The sequence below is a fragment of the Condylura cristata genome, unplaced genomic scaffold (genome assembly GCF_000260355.1).
Source record: "Condylura cristata isolate star-nosed mole 26May11 unplaced genomic scaffold, ConCri1.0 scaffold00013, whole genome shotgun sequence".
Taxonomy (NCBI): Eukaryota; Metazoa; Chordata; class Mammalia; order Eulipotyphla; family Talpidae; genus Condylura; species Condylura cristata.
Window position 1 is genome coordinate 24382697 of NW_004567114.1, and position 23917 is coordinate 24406613.

Sequence of the window (23917 nt, forward strand, 5' to 3'; positions counted from 1 at the left end):
GCCCCTGAGCCTCTGGCCTGTACCCCAGTTCTGTATGCACAAATAAATAAATCTTTAAAAAATAAATAAATAAATAAAAGAATTAGTGATCCCCTTTGTCCTACCCCCACGGCAGCCTCTAACTCTCAAGTCTATCTATGGGAAAATCATGGCCCAGGAGGAATTAACAAGGTAACCAGCCATTCCCAGTATCTTGCTGTGCAGATCTCAAAACTAGCCCGGAAGGTAGAGATACAAACCATGGAAATTTCTCCTCTCCCACTTGGGAACATCCTGGGGAAACCAAAATGTCAATAATGGTCTTAAGAGACAACAGTACTTGTACATCAATGTACGTGAAGTCACTCTCCACTTCTGTTGAATGTAACTGTTTTTGCTAAAAGTAATTTAAAACAGTGCATTTTTAGTCAATTCCATCCCTGACTCATATACTTCAATATTTTTGGCAAGAAGCCCTTTGCAAAACTGCCCACTGGTATATTTCAGGTCAACCTTGTCCAAATTAAAACAAATTTGAAATTATTTTAAGCCTGTTAATCTTCAACATTAGCCCAACTCCTAGACGCCTGGAAGAAGGTGGGAGGCTAGCGTCCTGGCAAACTCCGCCTAGCGTCTGGTGAGCAGAGAGGGACAGAGCAAACACCAGCTCCCGGGATAAAGCAGGTGGGGGCTGAATGGAGGAGAGCACCCCAAGAAAAACAAAGGCAACAAAAACACTAAGCGTGGAGACAACTGACACTCTCACCTATAGGTGCTGTGTCCAAAATGGAAAGCGCCAGCTTCTACTCCCCAGGGGGGAGGGGCTTCTGATCCATCCCTCCCGATGATGTCACGTTATCACACCTGGGCCTCAAGGTCACCCTGGGCAAGCCCTTCATAGGAGAGGCGTGGGGAGCAGACGTTATTTGTTCCAATGTCACTGCTAGTTCATAACAACACAGAAATTTGAGCCCCAATCAGCAAGTTCTCATAAAATTTCAGAATTGACAGAGCTGGTGAAGACATCAGGGAGGGACAGTCTAGCCCACCAGTTTCACCAGTGAGGGGATGGAGTCCCTGACACCTAGTGCTGGCAGATGTATGGAATTGGAAGGGGGGAGAAAGGGGTGAGGGGGAGGATCCCAGGTTGGGGTCACAAGGTCTGCTTGTGCCTGTGCTCTCTGAAGCGTCTTTAGGGGCAGGAGGGGGAGGGCTAAATAGTCTGACCAGGAGCCATTGTGAGCCTTTCACTTGCATGGAGTGGCTCTCTCTGGAGACATCTGGGGACCAGCCTGGGAGCGCCCCCATGCCCCCACACCCTCCTTTCCTTGGCTATTATGCGGGGGTGGGGGGGGTTCCTCTGACAGAGATCAAGCCTCACATCCCAGAGTAGCTCGCCTTCCTGTCAAGGGCCCCTGCCTCTCCAGGAAAGCAGTTTCCCCCATCTGTGCCCACTTCTCTGTTCTCCAGGATCTTGCAGTTCTGTCCTCATTTCCTCTACTTCTGTCTCTCCTATACAGTGATGATGACGTTCTCTCCTACACAGTGATGATGACGTTCTCTCGGCTACAAGCTAGGAATTATTAGAGGCCGGGGTTCTCTAACCAAATAAATCTGGAAATATTGGGTTAAAGAAAGTTGCAAGAATTCTGGACCACAGAACTGCTCAGAGCCCTCAATCAACTCAGGATCTTAGTGTAAGAGGAAGACTCATCGGCAAGATTCCTGAAGGACTGCAATGGGGACGCCCCTGACGTTAGTGGGGGCGTTCCTGTGGCCAGCACGCCTCAGAGTGGTGCCTTTGCACATGCGGGTGTCCTCTGAGCCATGGGGGTGGGGGGTGAGCTGCATATTTCAATGAAATCCAGGGTCTTGTTAGATTTTTTTGTTTTCTCCAATCCTACTTTCTTACAAGCCAGGTATCAGGCTCTCATTTACTTCCCTATTCTTGAAAGCAGTCCTCTCCAGCACATTCCAGTCCCCACCCCCCACCCCCTTTTCTTTGCAATGCTTTCTCAAGCTCTGTATCTGTTAAGAAATCCATCTTGAATTGCCTCAGACCTTCGCTGACAGCTGGGATCCCCTCCAAGGCACAGTACCTTCTCACCCTGTGCTTTAATCCCCACTCCATCTACTTCTTTGTGCTTCTCTTGTAAAATAGAAAATGTGAACCATATGCAAAGGGACAGCTTGATTCAGTATTCTCTTAGCAGCAACTACCAGACTTGTAATGAAACAACCACTATCACATGCATGAACATTTCCTAGTGGGGGAAAGTTAAACCAAGAGCAGAAGACATGTGGCTATCTGTCTCTCTTTAGGCAGTGGGCACATGAGACAGTTTTTGGTTTTGGTTTTTTTCTTTTTAACCTGCCAGTTGCTCCAAGTCTGTTTGTGGGTTCTTTGGATGCAGTTAATGCCCAGGGAAAATTAAACATCTTGCGGCTGGTCCAACTGATGACTTTATTGCACAGCAGTATTTTCTGGCTGCTCCATCTCCCTGTAGTCTGTACTCCCTATAGGACCTCTGAGAATTCCAGTGCTCCTGAGTGCCACAGGCCCTGGCCGGAATATTAGACCCCAGGCCATCTGGTAGGTACCCTTCACTCCCCTGGAACATCGCTCTCCTTCAGAAGCTGCAGGAAGCACTAGACTCACCTGGAGCATTAGGAAACCAGATTGTGGATCCACAGACATTTTTCTGGCTCCATTAAGTCTGGGGTCAGCTAGAGAAGCTGGATTTTTATATGTTCCCAGGTAATGATGTCCTTCTGGGCCAGACACCACACCTCAAGAACCTCTGTCTTAAAGGAGAATTCCCCAACTCCACACTTTCTAGTATTTATCAGAAAGTACTCAAGAAACAGGTAGCTTTCTAGGTGGGAATTGGGAACAAGGAATCTCATGGCCTTACTTCTCTCCAACAATATTATATTCCACTTGTGTGGATGACATGAGGCTTTTTCATTTATGGTGGCAGCATTCAATCTGCTGGGTGATTTCACACGTGGGAGAGAACTTAGTTGCAGCAAGAAGAAGGAGGAAAAGGGAAGAATGGTATAGCCCTTGTGGTCGGACAAACTGAGCTAACTTTTGTTCAGGTAAGAAAGGTTATTGCTCAAATGTCTCCCTTATCTTTAGTCTGGTTTGGCTGAGTATCAAGGTGCAAAAGGAAAAGTATGGGATCATGAGATTTAAACACCAATCTCTGCCACAGCTGTGTGACCTCGGTAAAGTCACTTAACCTTTCTGAAGCTGTCTATGAAATAGGTTAATGGTGCTTAACTTTGATATCTATCAAGAAGACAAAATAAAACAAGATATTTAAGCATCTAAAATAGTGTCAGGGTAGGGTACAAGCCCAGAATACATGGCTTTCCCTTTTCCCTGTTACAGGGAGATTATAACTTCAAGCATTATTATTCTTGTCGGCTGTAGGCATTCTCTCCTGCTCAATGCCAGGTTTAGGGGAGGACTGTCCGGTGGGGCATGAGGAATTTTCCTTTTAGAGTATTTACCTCATCTTTCAGAATTAGTGCAGGGGACTTAGGGAAGAAGATACTCCTTCAATTTCGAATCCTCCTAAATATGGGAGTCTTTGTTGACCATGCTATATTTTTTTTTTTATGAATTATTGGTGTGGTGTGGCTGCCAACATGACGAGTTACAAGTGGTTTATTTAGAGCAAGAGACAGTCTCACTCTCCCCCAGGCTGTCTATGACCACATCTAAAATACTGTGTCAATTTGCGGAAGGACACTTTATAAGAGGGCCTTGGCAAATCAAATTCAGAAGAAAGAGACCAGGAGGAGAGAGACATAAATCAGAACGATATGGGAATGAGTGACAGAGCTAAGAAATTTTGCCGAGGCAAAAAGAAACATTTGTTGGACTAAAAGAGGATTTCACAAGGACATAATAGTATCTGTTTTCAAGTTCTTCTGTGCAAAGTGGGATTTCTGTAATTCCATAGCTAGAATGGGAGTCGTTGGCTAGAAATTATAAGAAGATAGCTCTCAAGTTAATGTAGAGAAGGACTTTCCAACTAAATTGTCCCAAAAGGCAGTATGTATTTTCTCATTGGTAGTAATAAGCTTCCCATCTCTGGTGGTAATCAAGGAGAAGGAGGATGGCCCTTGAGGAGATATTTTAACTGGAACCCAAGCTCCGCATTGGGTGGGGTAGGCAGAGGAGAAACAAGATGAGCCAGGCACTACTGAGACCCTGGAAACTTATGAACTTGTAACTACCTGTCAGCATGAAGACCACCATTCCAAGTACATAATGAAGATGTTTTTAAATTTTCAAAAAAGATTGAACACCATCACCCCAACACACACATAACAAGACTTTACAGACCATAGTGCTAAGGCTAAAAAGAACTTTATTTTCTTGACATTGAGCCAAGTATTGGTACCTCTTGCTCTTTCATTTGTATTTCCGTGGGGGGTGGGAGGAGATATCAAATATATTTTTGTTTAAAAAAAAAATCCACGGGGATTGCAGATGAGATGGGAAAAGGTACAAAATGATGTAAACAAAGTATTATAATTTTTTAAAAGACAGAAAAAAATATATATCGCTGATTACTTTTCAATCTTTTCTAAGCCACAAGAAAAAATTTATGGCTTTTGTATTAAACAAATGTAATTATAAAATAAACAATGTTTTTAGCTGTTTAAAAAAAAATACCCAGGAGGAAAGTTTCTTGCCTGTGGGAGCTTTGTTCAGCTAGGACCTGCGGCATCTGGCCAGCATGGCCACAGAAGGGGTGGCAGGGGTGGGCTCTTGCTCATCCTCACTTCCTATATCTGACTTCATAACTTTTCTGCTTTCAGATCTCCCTCCTGTGTGCCTAAGGGCCTTTCCCTACTTTGTCATGGGGGGAGGGGATTCTGAATCCTTCAGTTGTGCAGCAGAATTTGGATGACTACCTGCAGGGTCACCTCCATGTTACATGCTCCGTTGTGCAAAAGTCTGGAATGTGCAGGTGTTCATTTCAGCTCAGCCTGGAAGGTCCCCAAGTAAATGTTTACTGAGAGTCTACCTGTGTCTACCTACCTGGCTGAACATCAACAGCTATCTCATAAAATCCTAAAAAGTGTGAACTTTCAAAGGTCATGGAATCAACCTTCCCAGGACAGTCCGATGCCCCACGGCACCCCTGCTGGAGTCCATTATCCTGGGCAGGAAGGTACGTTTTCTTTGAGCCAGACATTCTATCTGCTGTACTTATGAAATGGTCTTCCCTGTTTCAAATCAGAGTCTGAGTCATCTTCGCTCTCATTCAGGGGTCTGGGTCTGCACTGTGGGACTATTCAGTAAAAAGTATTGTCACGCACAGAAGTCTGAAGATGTGCTCATACCCCTCCCCGACCCCATCACCTCTTTCTCATCCATCCTTTGGTTCATCTCATCTCCAAAATGAACATCTCTGAGTCCTCTGAATAGTCCTCATGTAACATAATTTCCTGAGCTTGTTCAGCTAAGTTGCCCTTCTGGCATGTGCTCCAGCTAAGCAACATTACTTTAGAAGATGGCAACATTTGATAGAGAGGGAGGGAGAATAGGGGTCAGGGCCAAGGCTTCTGGGGACAGCAGCTCAGATTCGAGGCTGAGGCAAGCTACTCAGCCACTCCTTGGCCCATGTATAAGATGGGAATCTACCAGTGTCTGCCTTGTTGTAGTGAGGATCGGGTGGGTTAATATGTTTTGGGCACTTATGAAACAGCCTGGCACACCTATGGAAAACAGTATAGAGATTTCTCAGAACATTAAAAATCGATGTACCATATGATCTGGCAATTTTCCTCCTAGGTATCTATCCAGAGAGTATAAAAGCAAGAATCAAAAGGATCGATGCATTCCTACAGTCATCACGGCACTGTTTACAACAGTTGGAAACAATCTAAGTGCCCAACAACAGATGAGTGGCTGCAGAAGATGTGGCATAGATGCACAGTGGAATAACACTACTTAGCTATAAAAAAAGGAAAAGAACAAATCTTGACATTTGCAAGAACATGGTTGGAACTGGAGGAGATTATACTAAGTGAAGAATGTCAGAAAGAGAAAGACAAATACCAAATGGCTTCACTTATATGCAGAATACAGAAAACAAAGCAAAGGAACAGGCAAAACTAAACCAAAACAAACCTTAGACATAGGACTGAGGATACCAGAGAGGGAGGGTGGGGGTAAGAAATCAAGGGGAAAGAGGCCCAACAGACTATGGTGAGTATTATTGGTGGTCAGTGTTGGGGGTGGTGATATGCATTTGGCGAAGGAAGAACCTGTGCCCCTAAATCGTATGCAGTGTTGCTAAGCATCACCTCAAAAAAATTAAGTTAATTAAAGATATTTAAAATTCAGGCACATAGTATGTATTATATATGTAAGTGTTGCTGTTATTATCTAAAGAGAAAAGAAGAGCAGAGAGGTGATTGAAGTTCAAAAGCGCTGAGCTCGCCTGACCCACAGGCAGCAGCAAGGCCAGAGAAGCGAACTTTCTTCTTTCCCTCCCTCACAAGTTGCAGAGCAAGTGCATACCCTGCCCAGACCTTGCTCTTTTCATTTCCACAAAAGGCAGACTGGCCACGACTGACCAGGGAGCTCAGATGCCCCGCTTGGGAGCGCCCACATCCTGTATGCTTGCACCCCAGTCAACATGGATAAGGAAGCACAGCAGCCCCTCTGCTGAAGAAAAGCCACTGAGCAGTGTGCCGAGTGGTGGCTGGGGTAGCAAGTCCCACAGAGCACAATGGAGACAGTGTTCTGAGCACAAAGCATGAGCCACCCACCCTCATCTCCTTGCACTCCCCTGTGCCTGGTGGGTGACACAGAGGGCAATTCTCTTGCTGGAAAGATGAGAGTGGTCGCTCCTGCCACGTGCAAGAGACTAGATGAGTCACCCACTAGACAATCCTCCCTACACTCCCCGCTGGCATTCACAAAATTAAATACTTTCACATCTACATGGTTTTGGTTGTTGTCTGCAAATCATTTGTACACAATCTGCAAATCACTGCAAATTATATGTCACCTAGCCCCCCTTGGGAAGGCAAGAGCCCTGTGGGAAGCTGGCTGCTCACTGTGGTCTAGGCATGGCAGTGCAGGGAGAGGGCTGAGCAGGAGCCCAATACCCAGCCTGCACAGAAAGCAACACAGCTAAGGCATTAAGGTTCACTGCAATCAGTTACTAATTTGAAAAAAAAAAAAAAAAAGCCAATCTCTAGGTATATGCCAAAGAATTGAAAATACAAATCCACACATGAATTTGCATACAGATATTCACAGGAGTATTTTTTTATAAAAGTCAAAAAAATGTAAGCAACACCTATGACCATCTACTGGGGAACACAGAGACAAATGGGTGCATCCACATAATGACCTGACAAGCAAAAGAATGAAGTGTGGATCATGTTGGAACACGGTGAGCTCTGAAGACATTATACTAAGTAAAAGCAGTCAGTAACTAGAGACCACAACTTTGATGATTCCATTTATGTAAAGTGTCCAGAAGAAGCAAGTCCATGGATACAGACAGTAAATTAGGGGCTGTCATGGGCTGGGGGACATGGTTAGTGGGGAGTGACCACTAATGAGTACAGGATTTCTTCTTGGGTGAAGAAAGTGTTCTGGCATTAGATAGTGGTGATGGTTGCATAACTGAAATACTAAAAATTACTTCATTTTACACTAACAAGTAAATTTTACAGTAGGTAATACATCTCAATAACACACTTACATTAAAAAACAAAGCCAGGCTCTCCCTGGTGGCGCAACGGGTTAAAGCACAGCATTATGAAGCTCTCTGAAGCCACTGCAGCAAAAGTTCAATCCCCCACCAGGGAGCTGACCCACGTGGTGCGGCAGGCCTCTCCTGACCCGCCTGCTACTTCCCTCAGCAGTGCACTTCGTTGACCTGCCTGATCTGCTCCCCACTCTGTCTCTGGTGAATCTTCTCACCCACCACTCCTCTGGCCTGTTTCCCAGTCTGTGTGCATAAATAAATAAATTTAAAACAAACAAACAAACAAAGCCAGGTGGCCAGCCCACAGGCCATAGTCCACCAGGCTCTAGAATGCTTAACTAGCTCTCCCATTTCACCACTGAGCAAACTGAGACTTAAAGAGGAAGAAAGCTTTTATCAAAGGATAATTATATGCCAAATAGTGGGCATTTTCATATAAATTACCATATGCCACATGTGGTTATTTGGAACAAAAGCGACTCAATGAAAAACACATGTACAGCAAGTAGCAAGATGCCCTGGGCACAATAGCTGTTCAAATTTTAACAATAATAATGTTTATTGAGCATTTAACAAAATAGGAAAAAACAAATAGAGAAAGACTTGCTCAACAGTGGGTCTATTTACATCATGCGATATACACATAAAGGATGTGGATTTTTTTTAAGTGTGACTGCTTTTTAAAAAAACCACAGTGGGCTACGGGAGCCCACCGGGGCACCATTACTGAAACAGACAGCACTGGCTTTGTCTGGGGACAATCAACAATTGTTTAGGGGTAGAGACCCTCGGAATACTCTGCCTATGGGAAGCTCAATTCTTCCCCTCAGAGCCTTCTGCACTGACCCATACCATTGCTCTAGGTAAAACAGTTCCACATTGAGACAAAAAATAAAAAGGCATACCTTCTGGGCTCTTTTTTGACCTTTGGGCTCATCAGAGATTGCACAAAGCCCCTCCCCTAGAAGGACGCCAGGGAACCCTCCAAGGTCAACAAATGTGGAGGGTCCATTTAACTGGGACCTGGGGGAGAGGGACCCCTCTGTCAGGGGACACCAAGGTGTTTTCATCCCTTCAGGGGTGACTCAGTATGTGTCATTCTGCACTGTAGACTGGGAAGGGGAAGCACTTAAGAGGTTGAGCTCAGTCACTTAGGAATAACTTGTATTTCCTTAGGTTTGGGGAAATACAACGGTAAGAACAACAGACACTGACAAAGAAACTCACTGTTTTTTGCAAAAACGCCACAGAACTTTTTCTTTGTGCTTCCAACCTCAGTACAAAATGTTATCGAGAAGAAATTAGTTTCCTACATGCAAAAAATAAAGCTATTGAAATTAAAAACTATTTCTGTGTGAGCATTGGTGGGAGGAGCAGTGACTAAAAGTAAAATGGGGGAAAGGGTTAGTCCAGACAGAGCGACATCAAGAAAGACTTCCTGAAACATGGAGCTCAAAGACCAGAAAGAATTCAGTACACGTACCAGTAACATTGTGAATGGTGTTGGATAATATTTGTGGGACAACAATCCATCGAATGACTTGGAAATGTGTTTGATGACAATATTTGATAATAACTGAGCAACCTCTTTGTTGCTCATTGCTATGGAAGGCAACTTGGTTTAAGCAAGGGCATTCAATTTGACCCAATATTCAACATCTCTAAATTTAATGCTCAAATTTCCAAGATTCATACACAGTACATTCATGACATAGAATACAACACAGCCAGGTTTTTCATGTATAGGAGAGAATTGTTTTTAATGAGCTAGACTTTTGCATAATTAGCCTGTAGATAACCCCATGATATAATAAAACAAAGTGTTGTAGACATTTTTTCAGTGACAACATACAGATGGCCGAGGGGGGCATAAAAAACACTCCACATCAGTAAAATCAGGGAAACACAAAACAAAGCCACAATGAGATGGCTCCTCACACCTGTTAGAAGGGCATTTGTCAAAAAGCCCAGAAGTAGCAAGTGTTGAAGGAAAATGTGGAGAAAGGGGAATCCTTGTGCTTTGTTGGTGGGAAGGTAATTTGCTGTGGCCTATGGAAAAGAATTTGGAGTTTCCCCCAAAAAATTAAAACTAGAACTGCCATATAATCCAGAATTTCTATTACTGGTTATGTACCTCCCCCAAAGAAAATACTAACTCAGAAAACATATGCAGAACACCAACTAACAACTATAAACAAGAGAGGAGAGGGAACAAGATCAAAATGGGGGTGGAAGAGCACATGGGACTGTGGTGATTGGTACATGGTGAAGTGGTGTTGGGAAGTCCATGGAGATTACAACTGAGATGAAAAGATGTACAAAATGAAAAATGATGTTAAAAAAAGAAAAGGCATATGCACTTCCATGCCCATTGCAGCATTATTTATGGCAGCCGCAATCTGCACACAAGCTAAGCATCCACTGAAGATAAGGGTTAAAGAAAATGCTACAGTGTGTGTACACACTGGAATGTTATTCAACCATCAACAAAAGCAATCCTGCCTTTTGTGATGATGTGACTAAATGTTAAGGGTATTGTGCTAAGTAAAATAAGTCAGACAGAGAAAGATAAGTAGCATACGATCGACTTTATATCTGGAATCTGAAAAAAACAAAAAACTTCAAGCTCGTAGATACAGAGAACAGATGGGTGATTGCCAGAGGTAGAGGTGAGAGAAATAGGTGAAGGGGGTCAAAGAACAAAGTTCAAGCTGTAAAATAGGTAAGACACAGGATGAAATGCACAGCATGATGACTATATTACATGCCTGCTTTTGCGTATTTGAACATTTCTAAAAGCTCCCATGACAAGAAAAAATTGTAACTATGTATGCCATGGATTTTAACTAGACTTACCATGGTGATCATTTCCCAGTAGCTACTAATATGGAATCATGAAATAATACAACTGAAACTATTAAATAATACAACATGCCAAGTGTATCTCAAAAAATACCACCTATGTCAAAACATAAAACAGGAAAGTGTTGTTACTATAAAAAATATTATGGGCCCTCCCTGGTGGCGCAGCGGGTTAAAGCACTGCATTAAGGGGCTTAAGCCACTTCCTCATGAGTTCGATCCCCACCTGCCCCGGAGGTAACAACATGGCGCGGCAGACCTCTCCTGACCCGCCCGCTGCTCCCCTCAGCAGTGTACTTCGTCGATCTGCCTGTTTTGCTCCCCAGTCTGTCCCTGGCGAATCCTCTCACCCTCCGCATCTCTGGCCTGTACCTCAGATCTGTATGAATAAATAAATGAATCTTTAAAAAAAAAATTATAACATTTTTGTCCTATATAATTTAAAATAACACAAAGGAAAAAAATCTAGATGGTTATAGATTTAATCATTCCTATTTCAGGGAGATGAAGTCACTAGCATGACTTTTCTGCCTTAAATATTTCTGTAGTGTCTGAACTTCATTTGCAAAGTAGACAAAACTTTTCTATTGACAAAAGGTGAAAATATTTCTGTTTAAATTTAATTAGAAATATATGCATACACATATAACATAATATAAAGCTTCACAACCCACCCTTTTAATAGCTGCACAGTGCAGTTATATCATGATTTACTTAAGCAATTTACTTGATATTTACGTTGTTTCCAAATTTTCACTATTATTCTAAGAACTTATATGGAAAACTGGGACTAAATATTTGCACATATTTTTAACTATTTCCTTAAATTCCTAGAAGTAAAATTTCAGGCACAAATTGTGGGCATAATTTATAGACTTTTGACCCACATTGCAAAATTATTCCATAAAGAGTCAGTGCCAACTCACTTTCCCAACTGCAATCTGGGGATAGACTTTTCCCTCTACTTGAGCCTAAATATTACTGTTTTTTTTCTTTTTTACCAATTTGGTAAGAAAAGTGATACATTATAAGTTTTATTGGTATTTCTGTAATTGCTAAGGAAAATGATATCATTCATATTCACTGACAGGCTATTGATCACTGCTGTGTGATCTGCTTGTTATGTCTCTCATCCACTTTCCTACTGGGGTCTCCTTTCTGGTTTGCAAGTGTGCTTTCTATAACACCAGCCCTTTTTCATAAAGCAAATATATGTCATTTGTCTTTTAGTTTTGTTAAAAGAGCTTTTAATGTTCACAAAGTTTTAATTTGTATATGTTTCCTCAACCATCAAGTGTACTCAAAATTCCAAATTACTGACCTGCAAATGGGCACTTGGAAAATCACCAAGCATACAAGCATGGTCTCATACACTTGAACTTCTCTGTATGCTTCCATACCTTCTCTGCATGTAAGCTCCCTGAGGGCACTGGTTGTGATGTTTCTCAGAGCCCCCATACCAACCAGCACACAGCCGAGAACGGAGAGTTCAAACATGTCTGGGATGAAAAAAGATTGTGTTGGGGATTTGCTTTGAAGCAATCCAGTTTGGGTGGAAGATGAAAATGGAGTGAAGATGAAACAGAAACAGCCACATGTTAATCATTGCTGAAACTGGATGATGGATACATGGAGTTCATTATACTATTATTTCTACTTCTTTGTATATTTGAAAATTTCCATAATCAAAAGTTGGGTTTGTTTTTATTATTAATGGTTGCTTGATTTATTGGTCAATAGCATCAGAGAGGGGACTTCTGGAATAACAATTGTGATGAAAATGAATCACATATGCATCCAGGCCAATTTTGTAGCATAAAAAAGTTAAAAGCACAGGCCTTGGAAATTGGCAGGCCTGAATATAAATCCTTTCTCGTTTAGTGATCTTGAACTAGGGATTAGTCAACTCCTCTGAAACTTAGTCTTCCATTATAAGTGGGGTTATTATCAACTACCTCAAAATGTTCCAGTGAGGATTAATGGGTGTAAAGCTCAGAGCCTAGCACCAAGTAGCACTCAAAAAAGGATCACCGTCATGATTATTCAGTGACACAGCAGCTTGACAAGCCCCAACCAGCAGCTGATGGTGGTGGCCTGATGCCTCCCCTGCAGCTGAGACTGCAGTTCATCAGCTGGACACCGGCCCTCTGCTTGGCAGGGGACCTGGTAGGACAGATGTCAGGAGTGACATTCCTGACGCCCACAAAACAGATAAGACCACAGCAAAGAACAAAGCCCATGGTTCCTGACCTTACTCAGCGGGTCCCTGAAGAACCTTAAATCCACATTTCAGTGATGCAATCAAGAGCAAGCATGATGAAGCTCTTACAACAGCGAATCATTCTAACTTTGACCAAATACTGGCACCACCTCCAGAGCCTGAAAATACAGTATCTAGATCCCACTCTTAAAATTTAATGTGAGAGGTTCAACACCTGATGGGATTACCAGTGTTTGCACAGTTGGGGTAGTATAGTCACCTACATTTGAAGAGGTGTGAACCAATACCTCTAAATCATACACAGTGCTGTAAACTGAATCAGCCTTGATAAAAAATAATGCAATTTTATACAATTTCATCTGAGGTAAGGTGCACCATTCAGTTGTGTGGTGGGAAGGAGGGTGGGGAGAGGAAAGGACAAGGAAAAACAAAGAAATGATGCATCCCTGCATCATTATTATAACAATCCACTGCATCCCACATGAGCCTCATTAAGGCCAATCCAGCCATGTGGTCCCAAGCTGTGTCCCATGTCAGACACATCCAGCTCCATATGGCCCCTTCACTGCCCCCATAAACTTCAAGAGAGTGTTACTGCATAACAGTTCACAGGGATAAGTACATTCATAATACCAGGATGCATGCACAACAATATTAAAAGATATTAAAGAAACATAGCTGGTGTCTGCATTTTGGTCTGGGAAAAAAAAAAAAAAAAAAAAAGCCCAGCAAAATGATAGTGGAGACTGGGGGGGAGAGAGAAGCATTTTGTCTCGTCGCCTTTTGGCAGGCTGTCAATGCTACTGAAGCACACTCAAAGAGGCAGCTCACTTTGTGAAGTTATTGCAGTGTCTTTGATCAGGGGAAAAGCACATCCATTTCAATCACAGTAATGGGGATGGGAGGACTGTCTGGCTGCCCATGCCCACCGGGTGAGCCAGCCTCAAGCCTCGGACACATGGCAGTGCTTAGTGTGTCAGGCAAATGAGGGGGTCCTCGGCGGTCTCTCAGCCTTTGCTGAAGGTCAGGGGCCCTCTCATCCGGCAATTCTGCTCTGACTAATCTGCAAACACCACCTGGCAAACACCACCTGCTCGGACCTGGTCTTAACAAAACAAAAGTTGCCCAGGGGCTGTCCCATCACCGGGCAGTGGGCTCCTCAGGGCCAGGAGGGCAGGGGTCAACTGTTCTCACTAGCACACACCCTGGATCACGAAGGCCTAGAGAGAGGGGTGGGGGGAATGACTTCGTTTCTTCCCTGCTCCTCTGCCCCCAGTTCAGCTTCAGACTCATCTGAGAAAGAACTGATTTTCTCCCCTACACATGAATTCTCAGCACTGTAATTTCAAGGATGTATATACAAAGATCACCTACATTGTTTTTGCTGGAGTAAATAAAATTTAAAGAAGGAGTTCATATATTGTCAAACTTAGGGAGGGTCAACAAAAGGATTTCTTAAGGGATGTCATCCATAAAATCCTAGAAAGACTTAGTAGTAAAATCAGATAGGAGGTGGGGATGCCCGGGATGAGAATGACAGCTATTTATATAGGTTTTCGTGTTGTGTTTTATATGTGTTAACTCATTTAACCCTCACTGAAACCTAAAGAGATCAGCTGTGGTAATACTCGTTAATAACAGTAACATATTATAGCATGTACAATAATAACCATGTTTACATGTAATAATAATTGGGAAAATAATCTTCATTATTCATATAAGGATATTGTGAACCAGAGAAGTTCTGAAACCTGCCTGAGGTAGTGAGGACTAGGATCCCCACACACACCCCTTCCCACTCTGCAGTCTGGCTCTAGGGTTGGTGCTTGGGTGTGCTAACCAGTCCCCACTTCAGAACCTCCTGCAAAGCTGCCAGTTCAGAAAACAGCAGAATATGAGGACTCTGGAGGGCTCGGGGGCTGGAGGGACTCCACACTCCTCAGATGTGTCTCCATCATCTGTAAATGGGGACAAGACCCCTGCCCTCATAGACTTGTGATGAGGCTTAAATAATAAGATGAATCAAAGCACCTTCACAGAGTCATCAGCCAAGATCAGATTGATCCAATGGCTCCCAACCCTAGCTGAACATCTGAACATCCCAACCCTAGCTGAACATCAGCTGGAGAAGCCTTTTAAATAGGGTGCCAATGCCTACCCCTTACCTCTTCTTCACATGCCACCCTGACAGGTATTGGCCTGAAATCAGCAGTCTCCTAGCCACAGCCCAGAAAAGAAACCTGAAAACCACTGGACCAGGGTCTAAGAGCCTACGTCCTTCGACTCAGAATTATAAGGAAGTTTTAAACCGGAAGCCCCTGCCTCCATCTCTACGATAGTAAGACTGCTCCAAAGGTTACCTTGCTCCACACAGGGAGTTATAGGGCCATGGAGGGCCCAGGACCATGCCCAATCACACAGCTAACTCACCCGTGATCTTCCCCACTTTCATCCAGTAGCCTTCCACTTCCAGCCTAGAAGCTGGGTGCACCCTATTGTCCTGGGCTGCCTGTTATACAAATAATAGGTGCCAACACCAACGTAGCTGACATCACATTCAGACAAAGCTCTCTCTCTCTCTTGCTCTCTAAGAACCATGGTACACTGTATTGAAGGGGGGTGCTGCACCGTTCAAGGACTGAGGGTAAGAAAAAGGGAAGGACAAAGGGGGTAGCAATAAACAGAGAAGGGAATACCAGGGTTGCCCATGGAAACTGGCAGGGATAAGAAAAAGTAATCAGATCACATTTGACAGAAGAGAAAAATGGAGACAGCCAGCAGGGAGGATGGGGACCAAGCAATGCCAGCTTCCTGGCTTGGAATTCCATGTGCCTTTTCAGGACGCTGTGCCAGCTGGCAGGAGTGGCATGGAAGGCCCATGAGGGGGAACACAGGCAACAGAAGGTAACGTAGAGGGGTGTCCCAGAGCCCTCGGCCGTTTCCCAGAAAGCTTAAGTGTCTGGGCAGCACCCCCACCCTCAGACACTCCCCTGGGCCTCTGTCCAGGAAAGAGGCCTGAGAGATTTGGCCAAGGCCTCACCTGGGTAAAGGAGCCATCCTCGCTACACTCTGGGACAAACACTGCCTCCTGGGGCTTCTTGGCTTGCTCGAGGGCCTGAGCCCGCTCCAGGCGACACTTGCTCTGTCCGGCGTCTAAAAGAGGAGAGGAGTGAGCATATTTCATATTGCACTTGGATTCCACACTAGAGCCGCGGGACAAAATGGCTGCCCACTTCTGGAATACTGAGCGAAAATCACCCCCTGTGGGTGAGCCCACACACAGCCAACTGGTTTTCTAAGGCCGCATAGGCAGTGGCTACTGAGTACCACTCAGTCTCAATCTTCCTTTTCATGTTATTCCTAAGAAAGTGGGGGGTGGAGGTCATATTTATATCAGCATCAGCTTTTTTTGTTTTTTAAGGATCAGCTTATTTTTATTCCCTACTATTCCCAGCCCCTCCAGGATGATTAAAAAAAATCCACACTATTAATTTTCACTTGATTTATTAAAAACCATGTAAGTTCCAGGGGTCTCAAAGGTGTTTCATAATTTGGGAATTGCAAGCACTTTCTCTCGCAAATCATGACCTCAAGGGGAGTCTGTTCAGTCTTCCCTTGATATCTATAAGTCCAGAATCACAAGTTCAAACATCTAGCAGGCATAGGAAAGTGGTATAAATTTGAGGGACAAACAGGATGTAGGAAGAAGGGCATTCAGCTCAGAGATCCCTAGGAAGGCCGGGGGATGGTAAGAAACTGGAGAAAGCCTCCCCAGTAGAGCAGGGAGCTACGCCTAGATCCCGCCGTGTGTTGCCTCACAAGAACACAGAATTAATATTACCAGAGCTTCCAATGTTTTATGAGAAGTATAAATATCCAGATTTCATACTGAACCTCCCAATTTTTAAATGTTGTCTCAAATGTTTTAAATATTTTTAAACCTGTGAGCAGACCAAACAAAACACATTTGTTGGCCAATAACTTGGAATCCCTATTCAAGAGCCAGCAGTAATGGCTTGCCATTTGAAGCATCTCTATTTACCAAAAAAGTAAAAAAAATAGAAAGCACCAGTTAGAGGCAGCACATCTCTCTAAGCCCTAGCCCAGTGGCAATGTCTAAAGACAGGAAAGTGCTCAGTACTTCAGGTCGACCAGTCCTTCCTGTACTCTCGGTTGAAGGGATGGAAGGATAGGACAGCACACTGACAGAACAGACTCATTCCAAGCTCCCCCCCACCCTGCGTGAGGATGGCACCAGCAGGGAGCTGTGGTACCTGGGAGCTGTGGTGGAGGAGGGCTACACACTCACCTTTGCATCGACCTCGATGTACCACACCCAGTGCTGGGTCCCGGCACTTGGCCCGCTGGTACTCACACATGGACTCATAGGACCTGCCGTCTGAAGCGCAGATGGGTTTGGGTTGAGTCCTGGAGCAGTGGAGGTTGCACTGAGGGTCACGATCACTTATGAGAAACTGGATTGGAAAAAGTGAAAGGGTGAGAAAAGTAGGGGTGAGTCCATGACTTATAATAGCGCTTTACCCTTGAGAATCAAGTCCTAAAAAACCCTAGGAGAGCAACCACAAAAGCTAACCAAGGAAGGCATTCTCTATACATTACAAGAGCGAAAATCATGTCTAGTGTGTACAGAGCATTGACAGGAACTGTAGTAAGTAATTCACAAGCAAGGTCTCATTGGTCCTTGTAACAACCCCACAGAATAGGAACTATTTATTCTGTAGATTAGGAAATTGACACCAAGAGGACCTTGGCCTGTGTTGCAAAAGCTTTAAGTGGTGGAGGCTGAATTTGAACTTAGATCAGTCAGAGGTCAAATCAAGGCTTGGGCCCCTCTATCTAAGCAAAGGCTCATGTGACCTCTATTTGGGTCCATCCCCAAGTTAGGAACTCACTAGCAATTTTTGATCCCATCCTTGGAAGATTATACTTTCAGGGATCATTTCTACAGATCAGGAATCCCATCCTTGAAATATATATCTTTTTGTCAGAAAGTAGTTCTGAGCCCCAAATCTACAACTCTTCCATTTTTGACCTTTGCTTCCTGACAGAATACAATTTAAGTGGTTATCTGTGAGAAAGGGATTTTCCTGACCCAAAAGTCACACCAATAATCAGCTTGGAAAGTGCTGGATTAAACAAGTTCTTAATTACAAAACTTCTCAGATAACTTTGAGACATTCTCATGCAATGTGGATCCCCGTGAGGAACAGTAAATCTAAGATAGCTGCAGATTCTTAGCTAATCTTCCCACAGGGTGGTGGAATCTAATTCCCTCCACTTAAGTCTGGTCTAGCCTCAGTAGCTTGTTTAACCAATAAAACACAGTAGAAATGGCGTTTGGGACTTCTGAACAAAGCAGTCTTTCCTCCCAGGCATCTTGCCCCACTCACTCTGGTAGAAATATAAAAAGCCCAACAACCCTAAGTGAGACCACCATACTGTGAGGAAGCCCTCGCCAGCATGCGGTGAAGCTGCACAGAGAAATGCCCATGCCACTAAGAGAGGTGAGAAGTAACTGCACAAGAGACCCCAAGTGAGATTCGCCCAACAGAGGCCAGTCAACCACAGAACTGTGAGGGATAATATTGAATCTTTTAAGTCATTACATTCTGTGGTGTGTTGTTATACCACAATAGATAACCAGATCAAGGGGCATGAACTTATGTAGCCATGAACCATCTCCCAAACTTATGTAAGTAACCATGAACCCCTTTATCAGTGAACCCCTGATAACAACTACATATTAGAGTTAGATAACCATCATTGGGTCGTTTAGTCCACAAAGCTCTGTTTAATGATCCCTGGTTAGAATGCACGATGAGCAGAGCTCTGGCACTGCAGGCTATGCATCAGTGTGGGCTGAGAGAATGGAAGCCCCCTGGTAATGCATGGTGAGATCCTGAGCACAGCTCTGGTCTTTGGCCAGAGTTGACTGAATAGTCATAGAGGTGTGTCAGTAACACTTGTTTCAGTCCTATTATCTGGTCTTTTGTGTGATGCAAACAGATGGGCACCTGTTGACCCTTTTCCAGAAGAGCAAAGGGAAGTACCTTCAAGGCAGTGCTGGAAACACATACTCCATCCTGAACAAATTCAAGAGGGCTTGAGCCTGTCCACACACACTTCCTCCCAGCTCTAAAATCAGCCCTTCCATTGACCTCAAGCCTGGGTACTGGCTGCTCAGCACAGAGAGGGAGCAGTTGAGGGCTGGAGCCTCGTCAGTAGGGGCAACTGACTCCCTCTTCAGAGTCTCCTGGACTCCTGCACCCAAAACCCACAAGGAAATGGCCTGATAGTGTCGCATGATAGAATCATGTGTCCAGGTAAAGATCGGTCTTCTAGAGCATCACATTCTAGCTCCCCACCTCCCAGGTTGCCCCATGGAAGAGGAAAGACCTGAAGGGGCCACAGAGGGGGACAATCCACACCTCAACCCTGCTGTGCAGGGTCCCTGACCGCAACATCCCTCAGGCTGTCCCTGCTCAAAGTGACAGGGTGTCTGTCCTTGGAGACCTCCGCATGGTCTCTCAGGCCTGGCAGAATCTCTCTTGCCTCGGCTCTTACTGCGAGGTGCCTGCTTGCTCCCCGCTGGTGAAGCACACTGGCCTGCTTTCCAGTTCCCAAATGAGCATCAGTTGCTGTTACCTCCAGGTCTTGGACATACTGTCCTTTTTCCCTTCCCTCCCACCCCCTACTTGAGATCTTGGCTGCCGTCATCTTCCAGGAGCCTTTCCCTGACTCTCACGGGTAGGACGTGTTCCCTGAAACGCGCTCTCACAGCTCGTTTCTCCTTCGTGGCACTTAACATAGTTTGTGCTGATAACTATATTTGTGTGAACTGATTCAGTGGAGTTCTGAATTGGCACAACCCAAGAACAAATGTTTATTTTAATTTAGCAAATGTCTATTTAATGTCTATTTTACTTGCGAACACATCCCCAGCATGTAGCCAACGCTATGATGAACACAACCCTAAAGCAGCATCTCCCACACGGAAATATCCCCAAATCAGCTGGTGCAATGTGACAGCCTGGCTTCCCAGGATACTGGCACCCCCGGGGGTCACTAGGCCACTCCCCACCCCCAAGTCTCATTTCCTGGCTTTATGACCCCTTCAGAACCATTTCTAGTCTGTCTATGTTTCTAAAATGCAGCCAGACCTGCCTGGTGAAAGCAGAACACAAGTGGAACTAATAGCCAAGCTTCCAAGCACCCACAGCCTCCAGGCTGTCCAGCATATCACAACGACTCTCCCTGTCCAGGGAAATCTGGGCCATCATCTGAAATAAGACCCTGCTTTCCAGACCTATCTGAGAGGGTATTTTGCCACATGGATCAACAGGAGCCAGGCACAGCTTTCCCTTTATGTTCATGACAACACAAAAAAGAGAATATCTATACCTTCTAAGGCCTGGAAAGCCATGGACTCATCCTCAGTCACACATTTAGTAGCCAGAACTTAAATCTGAAGCGCAGAAATAATGAGATCTGGTAATTGCATAGCACTTACAAAATATTAACTAATTTAATCTTCACGATGACACAGAATGTTACAATCCTCATTTTACAGATGAGAAAGCTAAAGCTCAGAGAAGTTAGGTGACTTTCCCAAGGTTAAACAGCATCTGTGTGTCAGTGGTGAGATTGAGCCCCATGGTCCGGCTGCCAAGCCATGCTTCCAGCCACTCTACAACACTGCCTTCCATTATCACAGAGTAACAGTGCAAATAGGAACTTGATCCAATTGCAAAACTGGATTTACAAAGTCAGAAACTATTTACCAGGAGCCTTCTCTATGCCAGACACCAGTTGCTGAAAATTCAGATAAGACAGCCCTGTGCTCTAGGCAGGTTAAGTCCTAGAAAGAAACTCTTCCAAGACCTCTTATTGCCTTTCAAAAAGAAGGATCAACAAAGAACTTCCTTTCAAACTAAAGGAGGTTGGCCTGTGTATCTTCCACAGCTCAAGGGAGAGGAAAGCTGCAGGCATCATCCCGGTACTGAACCACAGGCCATAAATTTGCTTTGGAAATGGCGTGCTGGGGGCCACAGAGACACAAGGGCAGCTGTGCCAGAGACCAGCTCAACAACTAAGGGTACACTCAGTCTGCAAACAGGTTAAAGAGCTTCAGAAGCCCCACGCACCCCAACACAAGGACTTCCTTCCTGCTTCGGAAGTACTCCCTAAGACTCCATCTAGAAAGTATGGGTCCCTGAAGCCAACAAGCAAATTCCAGGACAACATGGGACCTTCATTAAAAACCATTTTCAGGCCCTCCCTGGTGGCGCAGCGGGTTAAAGCACAGCACTGAGAATCTAAAGCTGCTTCCACATGAGTTCGATTCCCGGAGGTGACCACATGGCGTGGCAGACCTCTCCTGACCCACCCACTGCTCCCCTCAGCAGTGTACTTCATCGATCTGCCTGTTCTGCTCCCCGCTCTGTCTCTGGTGAATCCTCTCACCCTCCACATCTCTGGCCTGTACCCCAGTTCTGTATGAATAAATAAATAAATCTTTAAAAAAAAAACCATTTTCAATTATCTGTGCTGTCTCTTTCATCTGTTTTAGGAACAGTGTGTTTGTGATTCTTTCCCAAAAGGTAATGGTCTGTATAAAGCAGACTTTTCATCGAGGGAGTCTGCCCTACTGGCATCACCCAAGTCTCCAGGGACCTGCAGATATTACTTTGGGGCCACAAACACCGCTTGTTCAGCTGCCCATCCATGACTTAACAAGTGGGCCCCAATAAGCCAGCACTGGCTGAGGCATGGGAGACAGACACAACCAGCACAGTCCCGCCCTCAGGGAACTTGAACTCTAGGTAGAGACAACAAACAGGCAGATACTGGCCACACTGCAAGTCAACAGGATGCTGCAGAACCAAGAGAATGGCCCTTCCTAGGGGCTCTGCAGGGCTGCAGCCCCACCAGCCAGTAGAACTTTCTGCAGTGATGCCACAGGCGCATGTGGCCTTTGAGCACTAAGATACAATTGGTTTAAACTGCAGAGTTAATGCAATGGAAGGACTAAGTTTTCAGTTAGCTAAATTTGCAAGAGCAGAGGTGGTGGTGGCTACCATATTCAAGAGCTAACTGACTGCATCCAGGGAAAAGGAAGGATTCAGGTCTTGAGGGCAATTTCTACATTTTGAAGCTGGACACCAACTCAGTTTATTACTTATGGGTCAACAGTAGGAGTTCATCACTGTTCACCTAGAATCACAAAGGCAGCTTTTTGCACTCTTCTGTGGGAGACAGGAGGACAAGCTACAAGCCCCCAGCACAGGCCCATGAGCTGGGTCAGTCCTCTGGGCACACAGGCGAAACTCAGAGTCTCAGTTGTGCTACAGGTCTTGAACCCTGGGCCACAGAAGTCTACGATGGACCCAAGAGCAACCATTTAGAGTGGCAATGTTCGGTGCTGGTAGGGCAAGCCATTGCCCCGAGCAGGCGAACGCTGACCATTTCTCTCTAGGGAGCAACAATATTTTCAAAAAGTGCTCACATACATTCCCTTCCTTCTTCCTAACCGAAGGACAACAAAAACAAATAATGATGTTAAATATGATTTCGTAACACAGAAACCAAACAAAAGGGGCCGGGACCATTGTGTGTGTGTAATCTTTTCCTACACCCACCCTCGCTCCTTGGGGAGTAAATGATTCCAAAGCAAACACACAGCATTTTGTGTTCTGCTCACATTAGTAAAGTAGGACAAGTACTTGAAATACATATAAACAATCCCTCCTTCCTATTGGAAAAGCAAGCTACTGATCGGGCGCTGTCTTCAGCATAGAAGAGGTGGGGGTGGGGTAGATGGAATCGTTGTGAGACTAAGAATTCCTTCTGAAAGGGGTAGTCTGAAAGACACACATGCTGGTCCCTCCATTTCCAGCAGAGTAGAAGGTGCACCCAGCCCTGACTTTTCTCAGAGAGACCTCTCCAATACCACAAGCTGTGTTAGGTTTGACCAACTGCCAAGTTTCCATGACAATATAGGGAAGAGCAGAGGCAGCCGAACGTTCCTGCTGGGAGTAGATGTTCAATTCTTTACAATATGGAGTTGGTCGCACCTGTACTTGTGCTGATTTAACCAGTATCTAGAGCTCTGCATGGGTCTTTTTCTGATAATATGCATATCACTCCTTATTTCCTAAAGGTATAAGAGGCAGCAGGAGTCATGGCACATGCACTGGGCTTGGAAATTCAAAGAAGCAAGTGGCTTTCCCTCAGGCCCTCCCTGGTGGTGCAGCGGGTTAAAGCACAGCACTAAGAAGCTAAAGCAAGTCACTTTCCCTCTTATGATAGCACACTCAAAAGTCACAAGTCAAACATGACTTATTTATTTATTTTTAAAGATTTATTTATTATCTATGCACAGAAGAACTGGGGTACAGGCTAAAGGTGCAGGGGGTGAGAGGATTTACCTGAGACAGAGTGGGAAGCAGAACAGGTAGATTGGCTGAAATACACTGCTGAGGGGAGTAGCAGGAGACACAGGAGAGGTCTGCCATGCCATGTGGGTCACCTTATTGGTCAGGGATCAAACTCAGGCCTTAGTAGTGATAGCACTGAGATTTAACCCCTATGCCACAAGAGAGGCCCCAAGCTCCATTTTAATATGAGGGTTTTGTTGGGGATGGGGCGGGGGAGAATATCCTGAACAAACTCCACAAACTCAGGTTTTATAGACTCCACCCCCACCCCAAACCAAAGAGATCCTATCATGTCATCACCAAACGGAGAACAGCTGGGAACTAAGGGTGGAGTCAAGCAGCCAGGCATGGTATATAACCAGAGACATGTGGGCCTTTGAGGGTTGGTTTTTTGCCAGCCTCCAGCTTGCTATTGGGGTCCCAGCGCAGTGGAACTGGTAGCATACATTCACCAATATATCTCCCTCTCTCTCTTCCTGGGTTATTCCTCTCTTCACTTCCCCTTTTTGTAATTAAACCCTTTATTAACCTTTTGGGTGTATGCCTGTAATTGAATCTCATTATAAGTCCTTTTAAAGCACATGGGTGAGCACCCACATTCAGCTCAACCCAGTTCACATTGGGGTTACCCTGTAACAGTTTTT

At 44.7% G+C, this 23917-nt stretch overlaps 1 protein-coding gene across 2 annotated transcripts in view; it reads right to left on the reverse strand.

Annotated features, from left to right (window-relative positions):
* Nucleotides 1–23917, reverse strand: part of SMOC1 (SPARC related modular calcium binding 1) — a 138590-nt gene that overhangs the window by 57572 nt on the left and 57101 nt on the right. For both annotated transcript variants that reach the window (XM_012724657.1, XM_012724656.1), the window contains exons 2-3: nucleotides 17126–17291; nucleotides 15857–15969 (exon numbers count right to left, since the gene is read on the reverse strand). In XM_012724657.1, coding sequence (XP_012580111.1) covers nucleotides 15857–15969; nucleotides 17126–17291 — 279 coding nt within the window. The remainder of the gene's footprint in view (nucleotides 1–15856; nucleotides 15970–17125; nucleotides 17292–23917) is intronic.